At 40.8% G+C, this 21,360-nt stretch overlaps 1 protein-coding gene across 18 annotated transcripts in view; it reads left to right on the top strand.

Annotated features, from left to right (window-relative positions):
• The first annotated feature begins 3,471 nt into the window (after positions 1–3,471).
• mycbp2 (MYC binding protein 2) overlaps positions 3,472–21,360 on the top strand; it is a 59,995-nt gene continuing 42,106 nt past the window's right edge. For all 18 annotated transcript variants that reach the window (XM_069154217.1, XM_069154218.1, XM_069154223.1 and 15 more), the window contains exons 1-10: positions 3,472–4,253; positions 6,776–6,851; positions 14,364–14,579; positions 16,514–16,667; positions 16,952–17,148; positions 18,285–18,527; positions 18,899–18,970; positions 19,094–19,190; positions 19,299–19,372; positions 21,014–21,152. In XM_069154217.1, coding sequence (XP_069010318.1) covers positions 3,934–4,253; positions 6,776–6,851; positions 14,364–14,579; positions 16,514–16,667; positions 16,952–17,148; positions 18,285–18,527; positions 18,899–18,970; positions 19,094–19,190; positions 19,299–19,372; positions 21,014–21,152 — 1,588 coding nt within the window. In that variant the 5' untranslated portion in view covers positions 3,472–3,933. The remainder of the gene's footprint in view (positions 4,254–6,775; positions 6,852–14,363; positions 14,580–16,513; positions 16,668–16,951; positions 17,149–18,284; positions 18,528–18,898; positions 18,971–19,093; positions 19,191–19,298; positions 19,373–21,013; positions 21,153–21,360) is intronic.

Here is a 21,360-nt window from a genome sequence, read left to right on the forward strand (position 1 = left end):
TAATTGCTTTGCATGAAGATTCGAAAAATGAGGGTGGAGTGCTGAAGGACCTGCAGGTCAACTTAAGTGTTGAGGAAGCAGACCTGCTAACTGGGTGTGGGATTCTGTCGTCATAGCCCTGAAGTTGTAACAGGGATACCATTAAACAGGTGCTTTATTCAGAGTCACAGAAAAAAATTAAATAGAATTATAACAGTCTATAGTATATTTATATTAGTTTTAAATGTATGACAGACTTGACACGTTGATAAGTCCTGCAACATGACTGTGTTATCAATCTCCCATTGGTTTTAAAATATGACTGACAGTGAACTTTGCCCTGTGGAAAGTGCATTCCACAAGCATACTAATAAAAGTACTGTGAGGTGCACTTGTTCCAGCTATATTTCCACTTTCCTTCCAGAATAATAATCACTCGCTGAGGTCCAATAAATGTCATAAAATCCAAATTTGCCACTTAACTTTATACAGTCTGGCCTCAAAGAAACTGGCCCATTGGATCCATCTGGAGCCTCGAACAATGAATGAAACGTCTACTAAATGGCATTTAATATCATGTTAAACTGAACTTTAGCGGAAGCCGAACAGACTTGTCTGGCTTGCTGAATGACAGTTATATAAAAGTATAAATGATCAGGAGCACACGTAAAATTTAAGTGACAATCCGACTTGAAGTAGGAATGTCTGATTGTCTGTGATTGAGCTTTATTCTTGGGAGTGTCTTGTTGTTGATGAAAGGTGCATAGCATGCAGGGGTGTGTCAAGATGATACTGATAGGCAAACCCCTCCTAGTCACTATTATAGCATGTAAGGAATGCCGATTACCCTGCAGTGACTACCAGGCTGAGCATTAAGACGCCAAGGGAAACTTTTGACAGAAAGACACTTTTGTATGAACAAGCCCGACCACATTTGAAAGAAAAAGCACTCTTCAGCCACCATCAATTCTCTTGAACTGAGCTGGCAACATGCAAACATGTTGGTCGTCATTGTGGAACTGCTTGGGAGGCCTTCAATTCATTTTGGCAGTGTACATTGGGTGGCGCTGGAGCTTCAATGATATAAATGACAATGATGGCTGCATAACTCTATTAAAAATAAATAAACACAACATATTGCCCAGGGCAAGACAAGTTCTGATGAATTTACGCTCACTTAGTCAGAGGAGCAGAAATAAGTATGACCTGTTCTAATATGTTGAATGAAAGAAACAGAATGAAAGTCAATACAAAACAGACAGAAGGAAGAGCTGTGATAGGAAAACAGCAGCCAGTGGGCCAAATCCAGCGCTCCAACAAAAATACTTGGACCCCTGACAATTGCTTAAATCTTCCCTACTAGGTTACACCAATAATTTTACATGATTTCTTTTTACAAATCTCTTGTCAACATAAATATAAGCCTCTTGATCTTGTGACATCTAGTACTGCTCCGTTACTAAGAAAAGCAGGCAGTTTGAATGCTTTGCGGTTCTAAAATTAAGATTAATAAATTTATGCAATTGATATAATCTGGCCTACTTGACCAGAACCGGTCTGTCAAGATCAGTACTTTCATAGTTTCATCCAACCATAAATGGGGCAGGACAGTGCCTATGTGTGGACAATCAACTATTGAGCTCCCCAGTCTTGTAGTGAAACACAATTTCTTGCTATTAGACACATAAATAAGCCTTCAGTTTTACAGATCAATGACATTCTGAATGAGTTAATAGAAAACACTGAAACAAAACATCTTGACAACACACGGAAATGTGTGTCCACCAGCCCTCTAATAAGCAATGCTGACAGAAACTGCCCTGTTCCTGACAATAAATTGAAAGTACAGGCTGACACAGTTCTTTCCAGTTAGTTGCTTGAACGCTTCAGATACCAGAGTTGCACACAATATAACAACCTATTTACAGTACTCTTTTATACCAGCCCCATTCCTGGATGCGTGTATTGCAACTGGATTTCCTCCCTGCCAGCTCTGCTCATGTTTGTTGCTTGACCCATGGCAGCATTTTGTCCTATATAGCACACCCCTCCTCCCTCCATTTGTTCTAACTGGACAGAGCTGAGACAACCAGGGGTTAAGCGAGCAGCCTCTGGATGTGGCTGCGTCTTCAGATTACACAATTCAATGCCAAGTCCTTCTTCATTTTTTTTTTTTTTTTTTACAGACCGCCAGGACTACTACAATACACTTTAACTGAGCTGCTTTTCACTTCCAATATCTCACATGAAAACTCTCACAGCACGGTCTTTCAGCTTTATCATCACTGATACATGCTGGCAGTCCGATTCTGCGCATGATTATCCCTGAATGCTTCCTGGGTTGCTATGAGAAGAGACTATAGACCGACCCCTCTCTTGTCATTGGGCCATTGCGATGCCTCGCAGCCAATAAAGCACCACTGGGGCCTGTGTACATGTCCATCTCTCTCTCTCTCTCAATAAATACGAAAGCAAATCCAAGTATACATACATTTACACCACCAATTAAAAAGATGACATTAGATTAGATTGGATCCTGCAGAATAAAGCATTATAAAAATGCATTTGCAAAGTATACGTTCACACACATGCAGCGTAATATGCACATACATATGGAAATTTATGTGAAATTTGCACTGCCTGCATCTGTTTTTCATGTTCACCTTTACACTGCAGTGTGTTTTGGCCTTAACTGCCATTTTGACTGATGTTACCCAACACAGTCCCCCCCCCCTGCAGTATCTTTGCTCCTCCTGCACCCTTGTGTCGCCCCTGTCAGATGGTGAAAATGCAAATATTATCATAGTCATAACCTGGATTTTGCATTACTTCAGTATTTCCTTGCAGTTTGATTTTTAAGCAGAAATAAACATATAATTTGCCATCATATGCATATCGGTTGAGCAGTGAGAGGATCAATAATCAAATAAGGTAATTATCAAATCAAAGGGTAAGGAGAAGTTCAAGAAGGTATGTCTGAGATGAAAGGGCAGCTTTCAGTTACGCAGAGGTCACTGGAGGAGAAAGTACTAATGAACTCTGACAGTGATGAGGCATGTAAAATCAAAGCAGTTTTAAAATAATACAGTTCTCCTTTCCAATGTCCTTTTTTTGTTTTTTTTGTGAACAACAAAGCATTTGCCCGCTTTGAAAAGTATCTCTGCGTGCCAATTTTAGATCAAACTGGGAGGGGCCCTTGCCGGATGGACTTCTGCAAATTAAATGTCCAGATTTCCAACTGTGCACAGTGTGCAAAACAGCCCATCTATTTCCTATCTCTCCGATTGCTGTCTTTTCACCTCCGCAAATGTCGATCTGCATTTTAAAAAAAACAACAACAACAAAAAAAACAACAACAACCCGCGCATCAGAATAATTGCACACAGAGAGGTAATGGATGAAATAAATCAATGATTGCATCGCTCAGGGTTTTTTTTTTTTTTTTTTTTTTTTTTTTTTTATAGTCGTATGAAAATATCCCGGCAATGCTCGCGACGCAAGACTCAGGGAGGGGAGGGATGATGGAGCTAAGATGGCAGCCCAACTGAGGGTGCTGCCTCTCCGGGGTCAAGAAATATCCGAGGAGCGAATAAAACCGAATCACGACGCGGCGATTTTTGTGGAAATGAACGGTGCCGTTTCTGCTTTTCCGTGAGAAACGTCGTTATGGCTTGAGATATCCTCGATTCCCCGGGAGGCAAAGACACCGTTGCTGACGCCGCGCGGCCGATAACGTCGCACCAGCGGATCGGCTCCCCAATTTTGCGCCGATAATAAACCTCCCACCTCCGGAGGAGGACCGCGGATGCTAAAAGCGGTGTATTTCTGCAGGTCGGAGCGGACAAGTGATGTGACGTGCGGCGGATTTAAACGACGAGTAGGATTGCGTCTGATGGCTGGACTTCATCTGGCTGTGATATCCGTTGTGTGATATATGCATTGTTCTGCCAAACGATGATGTGTGCTGCGGCAGCGGCCGCCGCCGCCGCCGGTGGTGGCGGAGGTGGAGGTGGTGTTGGTGGAGGTGGAGGAGGGATCCTGCCCTCCTTATCGCCGTCGATGGGGCTGGGTGTCAGGGTCATTTCTGGAGCAGGAGCCGATCTCTCCTCCGCCACGGGTCCGGGTATGGGTCCCTGCCCGACGCCCTCCGGAGCCCTGTCGGACTGTCGGACTCGGTACCAGCTTTTACTCTCGGGACGAGCCCTGGCGGAGAGATACAGACGGATTTACACCACCGCCATCAACGATAAAGAGCAAGGGATAAATCAAGGAAGGTGAGTCGGCGTGAGAAACGAAGACATCTTGGAGAGGTCTGTCATTTAGCGGAGCTAACTGGGCTAACGACCGTAAGCTAACACGAACCGCTGGTCAGCGGTGCGTCAGGGAGCAGCCGCTCGCTATCACGTATAACTATTTTATTTTTTTATTTTATGTGGCTTATAGGCTAGTCTTGACTTTTATTTTTTATTTTTTTATATATCATACGAGTTCGGACGAAAAGCCAGGAACTCCTACACTTTGCTTTGCGGGGTCAGCTCGCTAAGGTAGCAACGTTGGGCTGTGACTTCCTTAGCTTGAAGCTAACAGTTAGTTCAACCCTGGTGTGGTTTATTTTTTTTTTTTGGGGTTTAGTTAGCTACAAAAAAAAAAACACACAAAAGAGCCATAACATAACATGATGATAATACTAGTAAACTACTGTAGGTTTTTAGTAAAAAAAACAAAACAACGCAAAGCTAACTGGCTAACTGTCACAACAGCAGTTTTTGTCCGTTTGTAACGGGGTGCCACCCAGCTGAACGTAAACAAACACACCGCCCCTGTGAGACACGTTTTTATTTTTACTTTTAAATTTCTTTTATTCTTCAATATTTTTGAAACCTTCGGTGCTTCGGGTTGTCACCCTTATTTTTTTTATTTATTTATTTATTTATTGAACGACACCTGGTCATTTATAATAGAGCTGTGTACGTGTGTTTAGGCCCCGACGGCGTCACTGTGAGCCGAGCTGACGTCGCCGAGGAGCGTCGACCGTCTTTTTTTAAAAAAAAAAAATAAAAAAAAAAATAAAATCCTGATTTCCAACAGGAAAACACGGGAGAGAAAGAAATCCTGGCTGAGCACGAAACGAAACGAAACGAAACGAAATTGCGGCATTATTGCTCCTGTGCAGAAACGTCTCGGAGACTGTGTTTGGGTGAGGATTGTGTTTGTTGGGGGGGGGAAGCGTGGAGGATAAAAGTCGTGTTGCTTTTCTGGCATTACCGGGTAAATACAGTTACGTCATTCCAGTCGGCCTGTCTGTCAGTCAGTCTGTCAGTCTGTCTGTCAGTCAGTCTGAGTAGCCGGATCACTGCTGCATCCTCGCGCACAAACTCACGTGTTATTGTTCTATATTAAAGAACAAGAGGGAAGCAAGATCAATAACTACTTCAACCTTTAAAGGCCATGTTATTTTTGAACCACCCTCCTGTCTGACACCCATCTTTTTTTTTTTTTTTTGTGGTTTATCTGTACTCAGAAAGAAATATTTAAGCTTTAGGAAACTGTTTTGGAAGCCCCCCCCCCCCCCCCCACCTCCCCATCCAATTGTAAAAATCGGATATAGACATTTCTGTGGCACCTGATGTTGGGCCTCGGTGATATGAACAAAATCAAATCTTACAATATTTTTGACCAAATATCTTTCTGTCAACGTTGCAACAAAATTGTAGGAATCACTATTGGAGATTTTTGATAAATAATTTTCAGTAATTTGGATACGATAACTGAGTTGGTAAAGGCGAATAATAGAATTGTTGGGTAAACCCCGAAAATGACATCACTTTACTGTAATTTAACCCTTTAAACCAGGAAAAGACAACACTTGTGCCATATCACGATGTAGCATTTCTAAATCTAACAGAATTTCGAGTCTCATATCATTATATGATAAAATAATTAAGTATTTTGATCGGTAAGACTCACTCACTATCCCAGCCCTTACAAACTGTAAAAGGCAGTCGTGAAATATATTTAAAAAAAAAAAAAATCATTATTGAGCAAAAAGTTGCTTAGGATGCACTTCTAACACTTTTAACATGGCAAATCAACAGCAGATTGAAGATGTATTGCTTGTCTGTGTATAGTAATGGTTTTGTTGTCCATTTGTGGCCCGTAGTTCCTCGTATTGACAGCAAGACATGTCAGTGAAACTGACAATAAAAAGCCAATGTCAAACACGGATTTCATTGAGAGTTCAAAACTGTCAAAAGGTCAATTGTGTGCTTGTTTTGGAACTATAACGAAATGTGGAACACTAAATGCAAATCTACTACCACACTCATGACCGTTAGGTAGAGTTTATTGTACTTGAAAGGAACTGTACTTTGCGAGCTGCATAAGATTGAAACTTGACTGAAAATGAAAGTGAAAGTGACTGCTGTTTAAAGACATGTGGAATGGATTCAAGGTTTTAAAACCTAAATAATTTGAAGAAAGGGTTAGTGAAAATATGTTTTACCTCCTTTTCTCCTCACGTCATAACAATATTAGATAATAAGGGCTTGTGATAATATAACCAAATGCATTAACTGTTATGCTATTTCTTAAAAAAAAAAAAAAAAAAAAGCTCTAACCATTATTACTGTAGTGGTAAACATTCTTTTCTCATTTGATTAACAGGAATAGACTCACAATTTCATATGAAATCTAGCTCTTGCTTCGATCTGGTATGAATGAATGCACCTACTGTCTGTAAATCACTTTGGCCAAAAGCGTCTGCCTAATGTAATAGTGTTTTACTGTGTGCTTCCAGGGGAAAGAAGGCTTTGAGTAAGAAGAAACTGAAAAGGCGACAGAAGATCAAGTCAAAAGTCAAATCAAGAACAAAGGTAAGAGATGCTTTACTTTCTTAACCAGCGATGGCACTATATTGCACTTTCACTTCTACGTGAACCTACTGTTGCTGTATTTATATTTGTATGTCTTTAAACACATATGTTTAAAAGGGGTGATAAGATCAAAGCTATGCTGTATGAGGGCTTTTTGTTTGAAACAATATTCATCATATTACCTAAATTGTAAATGTCTTGATAAATACACAAGACATAACACCATGTTAAACATTTTAAATCACAAGCAGGAGACATATTTATTAGTGGGATGTAATCATGCCCAAAATTCCTTCTTAATGCATTTCTCAAACGTCAATGTGTACATGAGGTATTTAATTTATTTCCCTTCTACTATTGAAAACATGACTGTCAGATTTAATTTGCAACTGTCACCGCCTTATGTTTTGCACTGATTAATCCTTACAGCTAGTTGGAATCTACTGAATGAGCTTAACAGATTGAGGATAAGATTAAAGACGAGGTTAGTCTTTGCAATCCTGACGGTGTTTGGCAGAAACCCTGCTCTCATTGGTGGCGTTGGTCAGGTGCCAGTGAGCCCATCCACACATGAAGCTGGAGAGGTGGATAGGCAGAATGCGAGACACATGGGAGTGGCTCTGACTTGTGCATGATGGCCTGTTGCCGAGCGACCTAATGTGTTCCACATCTCCACGGCAACAGTTGCCTGCATCCATCTCCTTCATCCAAAGAGGGAACCTAGCCGGCATCGGAGGATGAGGTGGTGCTTTTGCCTGTGATGCAGACTTTGCAGGGCCATCATAGTTGATTCTGAAGCTGCGACAACAACCACAATTCCCTTACATTATACTGAGTCATTTCCTTTCTGTTTTTCTCTTGAGAGTGTAGTCCCTCCCCCCACCCCCTTTTTGTTTTTTTGAGAGTCTGAATTTGGATTTTCCTGCTGCTGGCAGGCAGAGACGAGAGAGATTAATGTGTTAGTATCAGAGAAGGACACACGGGCTCTATTTTGACTTTGTCATCTTTCACCTCAAAATTGTTCCAGACAAGAAACTTGACATAGAATGGGCTCGTCAGATAATTTCTCTTCAACTTGACTTGTTCAGAGATTTGACGTTCTGCAACATCACAGGATTTTCTTTAAAGACAGAAAACTGAGTGGCAGGCAAGGCTGGCTGACTGGCTGGCAGGCAGGCGTAAAAACGTGGGTTGCTACACGGACAGTCATGCTGTATTTGTATGTGTTGTGCTCCCTCTTGCTCTGTCACGCCTTTGACACTAGTATAGTCAGACAAGTGTGTGGTTTGAAAGCTCTTCTTCTCCCCTTTGTCTGCTTGTGTGCTTATAAATGTGAAAGTAGAGTGACAACAAAAGGCAGCATAAACACTTATTATCCTAATGAAGAGGGTGATGTAACGCCTTGTGTACAGGCAGACGCGTGTGATTGGTCTTCTTTTAAACACTGTAATTAGAATAACAATGTAATGCTGCAAAATGCTGCAGTCCAAAGAATACCATCAAAAATCCATGCAATGTCTTTATAGTCTATAATATATCAAGAAAAAAACCCAACAGCGGAAGTGAAAGTGATTCTTCACCAAGTCAGTTGGCAGATACCAAGTACCTGGGAATACTTTATCAAATGAGTAATTCATGCTGTGACCAGCCTACCATAAAACCTTCTGGGAACCCTCCACACATACACCACCACTCACTGATGTGCATCAGCCGTAGCGCTTGCTTGTACTATGCACTTTATACTTTTATGCTTTTTAGGTTTTAATTTAGGAGTGTGTGCCTCTTTGCATTGATTGCCCCATTTTGAATAAGTAAAGTAACTGAATTGACAGAATGAGATGCTTACATATCTTAAACATACCAAAAATTTTAAATTTCTACAAAAAAAATGTAATCCATATGCAGCTATTCTGCATTAGCATGACATAATTTAGAGGGAATTCAGTACCGCCCAGATTATTTCTCTTCTGTGTATCAGAATATTCAAACTGTAGTGTCTGCAAACTAGTGGTTATTTCAATAATACTTGTGCTTGGGAAGGTCAGGTGGCTGCTGCTGCTGCTGAAAACGGTTAAAAAAAAAGATTGTAGTCATAATTTAAAAATGTTAGAGGAAAAAAAAAAAACAATCTGAGCCTTGGACTTTGGTGTTGAAGGTTGAGCAATTACACGCACATCCACCACCCTGACTTCCATGTCCTCCCTTGTTATTGTGCTATATAAATATCACTACTGCATTTGAATTGATTATTAACATCAGCTTCTAATGCATCATGGCTGCATATATATATATGTAATTGGTTTTAGACTGAAATAAATATCAGGTGGTAAATGTAGCACACAGGACATTATGCCTGCAAAGGAGGGAGGGAAATTATTACATATGACAAAACACATAGGTGCAGTGTATCAAGATCATGTATCATACAATCCTATAGAGCAGTCTCAACCATCAGCTGAGTCAAGACCCACATATTTTATATTTTTACTTGGATTTGATCAGCAAAAAAGATGGCAGGGATTCACAATGCCTTCGTGCACTGTTTAAAACATGAAATAAGCCAAAAACTGCAATAATGATAACAAAAAGAAACAGCAATGGCTTCTATACACGCACTGCCACATGGGAAGTGCATGTCCTTCAAAGTAAAAGCACAACAGTGGAAATTATGTAGACCTCAAAATAAAAGTAAAAGGACTTTTTCTTCCCTCAACTTTTATTTCAGGCACACATACACGACCCACTCTGAATGGCCCAGCGCCTCCTAATATAGACCCTCTGTCTCTTTTTTTAACTTCTGAAAAAGACAGAATCAATATAGATCATATCGATTGTTGTATAATCGTTTTTTTGCCATTGGTAAATAGCAGGGCTAGTGACCCCAGTCTGTGCCTCTCACGTATTGACATAGTGTGACACTCGAGTCACAGTTAAGCAATCTGGAATATAAATGCATAGCAATGCTTGTAAAACCCACCAGGTTATTTAAAAACACTTAGTGAATGGTCTGGAGAAAATATTCAATATAGTGAACAATTAAAAATGGCCTATTTTCCAAGTTGTGACAAGTTGTGATGTAAAATGGTTGCTACCTTGATAGGAAACAGATTCACAAGAATGGGTAGAATTTTTTTGTTTTTTTTGTGCAAAGGTCAGAAGTGGTTTTCATCCAGATGATTAAGAGTCGTTGAAGATTCTGAAAAACAACCCTCAAGGTTTTTCAAACATTTCTGCATAGTTATCTTTCAGAGGAACAGATACTCAGCTCTGTGACATGAATGTAACACTAATACCGAAGAGGCGCAAACACATTGGCAAATTATAGTCAAAGCTCAAGTCTTTGTACAGACAGTCATGGTCTTTTCTAACATCATGAGTGATTATTGAATTAATTTTAGTCATTTCAATATTTGCCGAGTAAATTTCGTATTTAACTCGTTTGCCATGGTGGTGCAAACTAACAGTCCCTCTGTTGAAGCCTCTGCTCTGGAAGACAGTACTTTTATTCATGTTTTTTATATTTTTCCATAAAGCCAGCCAGCTAAAATGTGTAGCTGTCTTTTAAGCGTGATCAGGAGTCTGTAGCAGCTTTTTCTAAGGCTTTTAGATGGCCATAAAGTCATCAGCTGAGTGCAGACAGAAATACAAAAGGAAACTATCACATGAGCAGTGGGTTTGGGTCATGGGTTAGTGCTATCACAAAGTGAGCAGAAAACCACAAACATCAGCAGATCAATGGGCTTTGCATACTTGGATGTGCCTTTTCTCATGTGCATCATGACATAGCTTGTAATGATGTTTCTGATGATGTGACGTCAAATACAGTTTTCACTTTGTGAGTGCAAAGACCCTGTGTTTCATCCTCATGTAACAAACCGAACTGACGTAGTGTAAAAAGTAGTCTAAAATGGTCAATTGCGTTAACATGTCAATTCACCCTGTTCATGAACATCAGGGCCTGTGTGAGCTGGAAAGACTTGGATAGCCGGCACTTGACAGTAACAGCTGCCAGGTTGCCATTGGCAACCATTTTGAGAAATTGGCAACCAATTTGTGGCCCTTTGTTGCCATCCTTGGCAACCACTTTTTAACATATGGAAAATAAGGACAGCAAAACAAACAAATAAATATTTCATATTTTTCACATTTCACAGTGATATTTGAATATTGCTGTAAGAGTCAGAACTGGAACACTTCAATGCTGCACATGTGTTGCTGCATTTACTTTCGTGTGCACAGTTTGAAGATGATGTCGAAGAAAAGTAAGTGGTTAGAGTGTGACTAAAACAGTTTGAGAAATTTTTCAACATCACAAACAAATGTGAAAATTGATTCCTAATTACTCAAAAAATACAGTGACTAAAAGTGGCAACCATATTTTCAGTTTCGGCAAACAAAAGCGAATGCCTGGTTTCCAGCTTTTTAAACATACAAACATTAAGTACATTCAGATGATTAATTACTGCAGTAAGCCAATTTTATTCCTGTATTTACAAATATTTTTAATAGAACATAGCATGAGGAGACGCAACCAATTTTGGTCTAGTTTCAGTACATATTCTTTAGTGAATGCATGTTGAATCTGGGGCTTCAGATGCTGGTGGCCCAGCACCCTTTGGGTAATTGTGGATTACATGTGTTGCCTTTAACCTGTGATCATAGTACTCTTTATTTTTATTTTATTTTTTTAAATACGAAAAACAGAAACCGAAATTATCTAACAGAAATATCTCATTTTATCACATGAATGTTGGGTCCAATAAAAATAAATCCTCTCATATTTATTTTCCCTTAGAATTTGTATTGATTTGTGTTTAAACTGTTTCCCATCAATAGAGACAAACTAAATATTGAATAAAGAATATAATATATTAGACAGCAGATCAGTCAGACAGGAATTTAGTAGGGACTGTCCTTGTACATACAACCCAGAAACCCTGAGTTTCCTATCACGTGCTCAGCTTCCAGGATTTTGGCCTTTACCTCACCCTTTTGTTTTGCAGTCATCTCCAAAGAAATATTTTTTTCCCTCCATTGCTGCATGAGTTTACGCTATCATAGCGTTTCTGTGCTCTAAATGGTGTTAAGTACAGGCAGTGTGCTCGTTTGTTAATTCTGTACAGTCACTTGGTCACGGAAACTACTGTAGTGGGAAGACTAGAGAGCAGTAGACAGCACTGTTAGATGAGAGGGGAGCTAATATCCTCCCCACTGGTTTGAGCTGAGAATGAATGACCCCCCTCCGCCCCTGCCCCCGCCCCCCCACCAAACAGATGACATCACCCTCCGTGACTGTGATGCCAAAAGCGCAACACTGCAAGAGAGGCACAATCGATCAATGTGATTCTCTAGAGGTTGCCTCAGGACTGTAGTTAAAAATGTCTCACTTGGTGGGATGGAGAAAGCTTATCCGTTAGTTAGTTCATTTAGTTTCTCTGTGGACTGTGTCTCTAATTGTAATGATTATTTAAATTTAAGAGCTTAAGCTAAGGATATTATTGTAAATTCGCCCCACTGGCTCATTTATATCAATGAGGGTGGACTAGATGTTACAAACACCTCTTAGTGCAACACAGTTCAAGAGGAGGGTTGAACCTTGTGATAGTTCTGAAAATGATTCAACTTTACTTCATCAGGAAGTTGCATTGAGATAGTGATGTCTTTTGAAAGTGAAACTTGTGAACAAAATAGACTCACAAGAGCACAATCGGCAAACAAAACAACACAACTATACACAAGTAGGAAATTAATTGATACCGTTACAAGGCTCATAAAAGCATCAAATAATAAGGCTTTAAAATCTCTAAGAGAAATATCAGACTGAGGGCTGTTTGAAGTTTGTTCCATTTAGAAATGACTTGAAACCAGTTCTGCCAACATTAGTGCATATTTCAGGGATATCTCAGGTGAAGTGGTTACTGGATCGTGTGCTGGAGTTACTAGATTTAAATAAGAGAAAAGATGGGAGGTACTTTGGGGGCTTCAATAGTAGAGCTTTATAAATGAATAACATGAGATGGATATTTCATTTTGATAGTAAGGAAGTCCATCCAACCATGTGATACAGAGAACAGTGATTTGTGTGAATTTATCCTTCGTGATAAATTCAATGCATTGTGTTACAATATACACATCTGTTCATGATGAATTTTTTTTTTTTACCCGAAATAGATATTTTGGAAAAATCTACAGCCATCTATTATTTGTACCCACTTTACCCTAAACAGGGTCAATAGGGGGCTTGAGTCTATCTCAGCTGACTTTGGGTAAAGATAGGTAATACCGTGGAGAGGTCCCAAGTCCATCACAGGGCCAACAGTAAAAGACATTTACACATTTGGCCAATTTAGAATCAATAATTAATCTAACATAGATGTTTCTAGACTGTGGGAGGAAGCCAGATAAATATTGGCTGTCATTTACATCAGCGGCTACGAGAAGTGGCAAGTTTGTTTCATGTTTTTACAATCTGCACAGCATACTAGACTTGAATCCTCAAACCTTCATTTTGGAGATTCACCAGAAACATTTCAACAGAGGGACAAAATTCAAATGGGCAAAGCCAACGTTTTGGATTTGTTCATTCCACTTCTCTCCTGTCAACTGAAAGAACTGTGGTGAATCTTCATCCTAGTGTTTGTTTTTTAGTAAATATCTTTAGTACAATGTGATTTTACTTAAATTCAGCTTAAGCTAAATGGTTTTCGAACTAATTTTTGTTGACTGGATTTGCTGAATATTGGGCAATTTATTTTGTAACAGGAAAAAAATTATCTCGAAATGGGGAAACATTTGTCCAGTGTGGATAAAAATGAGAGTCCTGAGGAGAGAGTCCAAAGCAAAAAGAGGAGTTATTTGTTTTCACAGCTGTGTCACTGACTAGACATGACGTCAATGATAGAACTAATTATAAAAAGACTTGTGTTCAACAGAGGTTAAACACTCTCAACCTGTTGTGATTTTATCGTTTCGTTTCAGTTGAAATGTAACAGATAACACCTGCTCAGAGTTCCTCAGGTTTATATTCGTCTGTGACGTGACTCTTCTTGTAAACCGGGATGAGAAATTGCTCCACTTGTTGTGGTCAGCAGGCATGTCCTTTGGTTAGGGGTATCATCAGTGGGTGTACTCTAAATTGCCTCTTAAATAACTGCATGAGTCATAATCAGTCGACAGACGCGAACCAAAATGGATGAATTACCTGCCTGTCCAAGTGACACCATGAAAATGATCAACTGCTTTTTTTTCCTTTTTTTTTAAATTGTGCCTTCAAAGTGCTTTTACAAAATAGCATTTCAGTAAAAAGACGTCAGCATTTAAAATGAGGGTTATTTGTTTTGTGGACTAAGGGAACTGAATCTTCACATACAGAACTGACATTGCTGTTTATAAATGACTGTGTGTTGTGCTGAATAGCTTATTGATGCACCAAATGATATCATACTTGTGATCACCATGAAAAGGTTCCGCTGGGTTTGCTTAACCACCTCTCTCTGCTGTTTTTCCCCGCAGGCCGAGAGTCTCGATGGAGCCCTCTGCGTGCCGGACATCAAGCTGCACAGCAACCCATCTGCGTTCAATGTCTACTGCAACGTGCGGCACTGCGTGCTGGACTGGCAGCAGAGAGAGGCCTCCCTAGCGCTGGCCTCCAGGAGCTCGGTGCAGAGCGGCGACTCAGACAGCGAAGAGGAGGAAGAGTACCGCGAGCCAGCCGTGAAGCTGCCAAAGGTACGAGCAGGGGAGTTGTACTGGCTGCTTATGTGGTGGTTAGCTGCGCTCGGCAGGAGACAGCCTTTGCTCTCAGGGGATTTTCGAGATGCACTGCTCCTTTTAAGGCGCATTCTTTTTTTTTTTTTTTTTTTCCTTACAAAAGGTTTGAAACCCCCATCTTGTGAGGATTTTCCCCAACCCCTCCTTCTTCTTTGTGTGCCTGAAGATTATCTTATCTTTCTCTGTCTTACGCTGTCACTTTTTAATCACAATGTGCACAACACCTTGGAACCAAGTACATTTTTCTTTATCTGTAATAATGTTGTCTAATTCTGCTTTCAAAATCTGTAGTATGCTGTATGCACAACAGAAAATTCTTATGAAATTAAAATGCACTGTCACGTAGACCTATTCCTATAAATGCTGTATTATGAGAGGCAGGGCAATTATCTTGGACTTTACTAGCCTGGTATTACCAGACCAACATTTACTCCTTGTATAGTATACAGTAGGCCTGGTAGGTCACGCTACATTAGAAATAATTTCCAGTCATTACACCCAATAGGGTGTAGACTTCCGGTTCTTTTCCTTGGAACAGCCTCTAACCAATCAGCTTTAACCACAATATACCATATGTTTTATTTCAACGTTAATCACACTTGGCCCCCCCCCCCCCCCCCTCTGTTCGCTGATTTGTCTGCCCTTCAGAGTGGCTATTTAAACTTTAATATGTACAGGGTTTCCAGGCTATAATCACAGCGAAGACTAAATCTGTGAGCCATAGGTGGGCAGAGGCAGGCCAGTTGCAAAGATGAAGGGTTAACATTATGGGTGTTTGCTGAAACGGTGAAAGGCTGCTGCTTTATGGTAGCAGCACGATAACGAATCTGAGGATTTACCTGCTTGTCATGCAAGTGAGGCAGCAGATGATGATGCCATCAAATTACCTGAATTATGCCCTACGTGCTCTTGTCTGTCATGCACTCTGTGTTACTACAACAGGACAAACCTTTTTACAGTGTGACAACACAATCGTTGAACAACTGTATGCGTGCTTGCTGTTCACCACGGTGCTGGTAAGCAGCTAATCACAGAACTGTTGCAGATGGTTAGGTTTAATTTGCGAGCTCATTATGGTAAACTGAGAAGGCTGTAGAATTTGATCCTCTTTCAGAAAAATTAAATGAGCCACTGATGTTAAACACACATATATATATATATATTTTTTTTTTTTTTTTTTTTTTTGGGGGGGGGGGGGGGTAGTTAGTTTTAATCTCCGCCTACTAACAGTTGCGAACAAACCATATGGTGAGAATCTTTGCTGTGTCTGCGTTTCAAAAAAGTAACACTGACAAAGTGACTGTAAGCCTTGATGAAGTATTTTTTTTAAATTTTTTAACGGTATTATTTTTAAGATCTGCAACATCTGTTACCTATGTGTTAAATTATACCGATTCAGTTTTTGTGTATTGTTTATTTTTTCATATGGCAGTATCTTTTGTACTTTTCAGTATTAGTTACACACTAATACTGAGCGTTCACTGTTACAAAACAAATTGTTCACTATGATAGGAAAGGACAGCAGAGACTTATTTGATTCAATAACAAGCCCGCTGATACAGAGAGGGGGAGAGAGATTGGCATCCTTTTCTAGGCCAGACTCCTTTGCATGCCTCTCTTCTCCACACAGCCAAGTGGGACTGTCATTATACGAAATGATAATGTTGGCTATTCGTATACCGTTGACTGCTAACCGAATGTAGATTGTTTTACTACAGTGTGATGAGGCCATGCTATTAAAAGTAAACATCAATATGTTAAAGACAGAGATTTCTTGTTGACTATATTTGTGCAATGTTTGTACATTTGCGGTAGAAAAAGGCATCACAACTAGTCCGGCAGTGTGACGTTCATGAGCTGATCGAAATGTGCCTCTTTCTGTGTGTCTGCAGATCATCGGCATCGGCCTGTGTGGGGTCTTTGAGCTGATAAAAGAGACCCGGTTCTCTCACCCTTTACTGTGCCTGCGCAGCCTGCAGGCCTTGTTGGACATGCTGCAGGGACAACAGCCTGAGGGCTTCCAGACTGAGCCTCCTGATGTGCTAGGTAAAGCTAAAAAAAAAAAGAATTTATTTGGTGCATGCGTACACTCCAAGTCACTCCAACGCAATAGCCGTGCAACAACTTGTCTTTGTGAAGCTAAAAATGTTATTTAATTGACCCTGTCAAAGACATATTGTTACGATGTAATGGTTGTTTTGAGGCAGTAGATAGTTGCGGTGTTGTATTAGATTTGCAGTTTGTTTCTAATGTTTTGTTTCATATACAGCACGCCTAGTTTACTCTTTTTACAAATGCCTAACCTCTCCACCACCTACTTGCCTTGTCAGAGTCTCTGTTCCAGCTGCTGCTGGAGACCACGGTGCGCAGCACAGGGTCCAATGACCCGACAGGACAGGCCATCACTGCCCTGTCCTGCGCCTGCCTCTTCAGTCTGGTGGTGGCCTGGGGAGACACAGGCAAAATCCTGCAGGCCGTCTCTGCAATCCTCACCAATAATGGCAGCCACGCCTGCCAGACAATACAGGTAATTCACCAATTCAAATAAAGCACGCTTAATGTAGCGCCTTGACTGTCGTATTGTCGGTGTTTTTATCTTTATTTTGCATATCTGGCAAAAACAAAGTATGATCAATATCAGCCCGCACCGTGCTTTCCATTTTAGCTATTTTCTTTGAATCAGGTGTTACAATCTTAGTTCGTACTGATCACCTGCATCTGTAATAGTGACTTTGAACAGCTTTTGTCTTGGAAGAAGATTTTTACGTGATCCAGGTGGTTGTATTTGGTAAAGCGCAAGCTTGGAAAGACAACTTTTACATCCCTTGAATTTGAATTATGCTTTCTAAACAAGCTTCGCCATGGAATGTGTGTCTTTCTTTACTTCATTCAAGTTTTCCTTCAAGATTAGTAAAAATGCTTTTGATCACCAAAGTGCAATTTGGGGTGGATAAAGCAACCTTTGGTTGCTTCGTGCAGAGAGACTCGGAGCAGTGTGTGGGCAGCAAAATTGAGTTTTGGAAAATGTCAAGCCGCTCCAATCCTCCTGTTTGATTATGTTACCCTGACTGCATTCTTCCGCCAATTAGCTGTTTGCTTCCATTTCTTGTTTGTCCTCTCTGTCTCCTCTCTTTCTTTTTTTATTGTGTCTGTTTTGTATCAAAACCGTTCTTGCAAAATCTTTTATAACTTAAACAGTCAGTACTAAATAGTGGGAAGGCTTTGTGACTAAAAACCATGTCTCACCTTTACCTGCATATCAATAGAATTCTTACACTGTATCAGGGTTGTAGAGGGAATACGTAGGCGCACATGTTTCATCCATCACAGACACAGGTCTGTGTTTTGCTCCTGCTTCTGTATCTTTTAGGTATTGACTGGATTGTGAATCATCACAATGGCAGGCAGGATGCCGAGAAGTGTGGGCTTTCATGCTGTGCATGCCTTTGTGTGTGTCGGCTTTTGTTTGCTTGTGTGTAAACGGTGAGATCATTGGTGTGTGTAATTGCTGCCATGGAAATGAGTGTGCGTGAAAATGGATTGAGATGGAATCAAAGTAGGGCAAATATACAGGTAACCACGGTCTCAATTACTAATATCAGACTTTGACTCAATCAGCAAGAGTTCTTACTTTTTAGAGCTCTTCTTCCTAAATGTCACCAGGTACCCACCATACTGAATGCACTACAGAGGAGTGTGCAGGCTGTCCTGGTGGGAAAGATTCAAATCCAGGATTGGTTTGGAAATGGGATCAAACGTGCGGCTCTCATGAACAAGTGGGTCCTAAAAGAAGTGGCCATCGATGAAGATGAGCGCTGTCTTCTACAGACTGATGGGTCCTTCCTGTACTTGCTCTGCAAAGATGGACTCTACAAAGTGGGCTCTGGATACAGTGGTACTGTCAGGGTATGTAACACGCTGAGCTGTATGCCATCTCAGTCCAACGGTTTCCCTCTATGCCCAAATTTTCAATTTTCAAAAACTGAAATATGTACTTTCATAAATTTTTTACTCATTCTTAAGAAAAATAAACTATTATTAATATCAAGAGTTTTTTTTTTTTTTTTTTTTTTTTTTTAGCTCATAAAACATTAATGTTTTGGCTTAAGAAAACCACAATGCTGCTTTAATTCTGAATGTTTTCCCGATGACTTGGATATGTTATTTTGCCAACATTAAACACCAGTGTTTATCTGGTGCTTTATCATTTGCCAGATTTTAATTAGGGCTTGTCGGCACGTGTTTTTGTTGGCTCACATGTATGTGATACCCCACAGGGCCACGTGTACAACTCCACGTCCCGAATCAGGAATCGAAAGGAGAAAAGATCATGGCTGGGCTTTGCTCAGGTAAGTAGAGGAGATTCAATTGAGACGTATACAAATGATTCCGTTAAGTCAGCTGTTGAGTTTACATTAGGAATTGTAGATTATGACAGTAGATCATCAGCAGCGTTGGTGTTGTGTCTTCAGGGGTACTTGTTGTATCGGGATACGAGTAACCACAGTATGTCGGCCATCAAGATCAACCCTGAGACTCTGGAGCACGAGGGGACGGTCACCATGCCAGGTGCTGAGAAAACACTTTTGTTAGCTGGTATCAAAAACACCTCCTTTGAGTTTAATATTCCCTCTAATAAAATACAAGGTATATTCACCGTTGCTTCTCTTTTTGCAGGTCAACATTCAGACGGACAGAACATCATCTTCACAGATGGGGAGTTCATCAACCAGATCGCTGCCTGCAAAGATGTAAGTTTAATGTTGCTGCTTAAGCTCTTCATCGACTCAATAGTAAAGTGCCTCATCTGTCTTGGTCTCCTCAAAAAAAGAAAAATGTTAACTTTAAAATGAAAACGGTTTCAACAGGGGAAGTTCTCAGTGAGATCAGGAGTTCCCTACACGCATAAATAACTGCAGAAAAAAACTGCTGTACTGGCTACGTCTGCCGCAAACATGTGTAGGAAGCTGGCTTTATTATGCACTTACATGCTTTTATTGTGAAATTTCAGTATTGTTGGACTTCCTTCCATAGTCACTGATTTTGTCACCCTGAACTACATCCCAGCAGTTAAGTTTTACTCTGATAGAGTCAATCACAGAGAAGTCTCTCCAGATTTTGTGCCAAGTTGTCTGACTTGAAGAGAAATGAAAAAGATACTGACACCATCATTATACATGGTTATCCTCTTGGTAATCTGTATACACACTCGAGTGCAATCAAATCCTCCAGCTCCACAATGTTGTTTTTATTTATCATGTTTGCAGCTGAGCAAACTCTCTGTCTCTTATTATGTGTGATTTCCCTTTTTTTTGTTAGTTGAAATGAGGTTTGTTGTTCCTCTTGACTTGCCCCGGGAAGCATCTGTCACTCCCTCACTCTAAGAAGGATCCTCAGCTGATCACCAGCTGTGCCAAAGAGGGGGATGTAGCTGTGTCTGGGCTTGTGTGTATCGTGTGTGTGCGTTGTGTGTGTGTGGGTGTGGGTGTGGCAGCGAGGGCAGTGGCACCACATGTGGGTATTCTCCAGAGAGCTTAATCTCACGAGCAGTTATCTGCATAAGCACTCTGTAATGTGAGTGGGGGAGGGGAGTTTGTGGAACCATACATCCTCTGTAGCAGCGAGGCTGTTTCTGGGCTAATCAAGGGGGGGGGGGGGGCGGCGGGCGGGCGGCATACTATATGGGCGGAGGATGGGAGAGCTTTCAGAAGCTGCATGCATTTTTAGTGAGTGGCCAGCAGATGCAACCGCTGCCCACACCAATTTACAGGCACAATTTGATGATTTCACAGGCGCATGTGCTCTGCGCTGCTGGAAGGGAAGCACAGCAGATGAGTCTGCCATCAACACCACACCGAGAAAACCAGCCCAGCCCAATGCAACCCTTCATACATTTTTTTATATCCCTCTGATCTCTTTATTATTTCCTTTGATGTTCCCCTATCTTTTACTCTTCTCCTTCTCTGTAGAGTGTCAGTTTCGGTCACATCTCCAGCAGTCTTAGCATCTCTTATGCGATATGCACTGACAAGGCGGGGGTTTTAAGTTTGCTATATGTGATGCGCTCTGCATTAAGTCAAATATGGAGCTATGGAGACATCTCTCCCTTCATGCTGTTGTTGACATAAATAGGCTTTTAATACTTATTTTCTAATACCGAGCCACACCCTCGATAGATTGACCCAAACATATGGCAGCCCTTGTCGGTGGGTTATCCATCAGCCTAATTAAGTTGCAATTAATATGTTAATGCGGCACATTAGTTATACGTATATGTTTTGGGGATGAGGCCCAGTTGTAATGACTGAAGCAAGGGATACGTGTCCACACTGTTGCAATGTTGTGTCATGGAACTAATCGCTGTTTCCTCCTCTTGGCCCTGACTCCTGCAGGATGGTTTTGTGGTGCGGATCTATACTATGAGTTCAGACCCGGCCCTGCAGCAGGAACTGCAGCTGAAGCTGGCAAGGAAATGTCTGCACGCCTGCGGCATCTCTCTCTTTGACCTGGAGAAGGATCTGCACATCATCAGTAAGTGATTCAAAATGCTCTAATATTTGTGGGTTGTCATTGTCATATGCTTTTTGTACACCTGATACAGCCACTTCATGCTGTTTGTATGTTTTTCTACAAGGTGGAAAATGTGTCAGCAACTGTTGAAAACACAGAGGATGTAAAAAGCAGTGTACTGTCCAACCTTGTCTCCTTGTGTATTTGCCTCTAAATAGTATGTTCTCTC

Source organism: Embiotoca jacksoni, unplaced genomic scaffold (genome assembly GCF_022577435.1).
Source record: "Embiotoca jacksoni isolate LCO1_2020_lvr unplaced genomic scaffold, fEmbJac1.0.p SCAF_2, whole genome shotgun sequence".
NCBI lineage: Eukaryota > Metazoa > Chordata > Actinopteri > Embiotocidae > Embiotoca > Embiotoca jacksoni.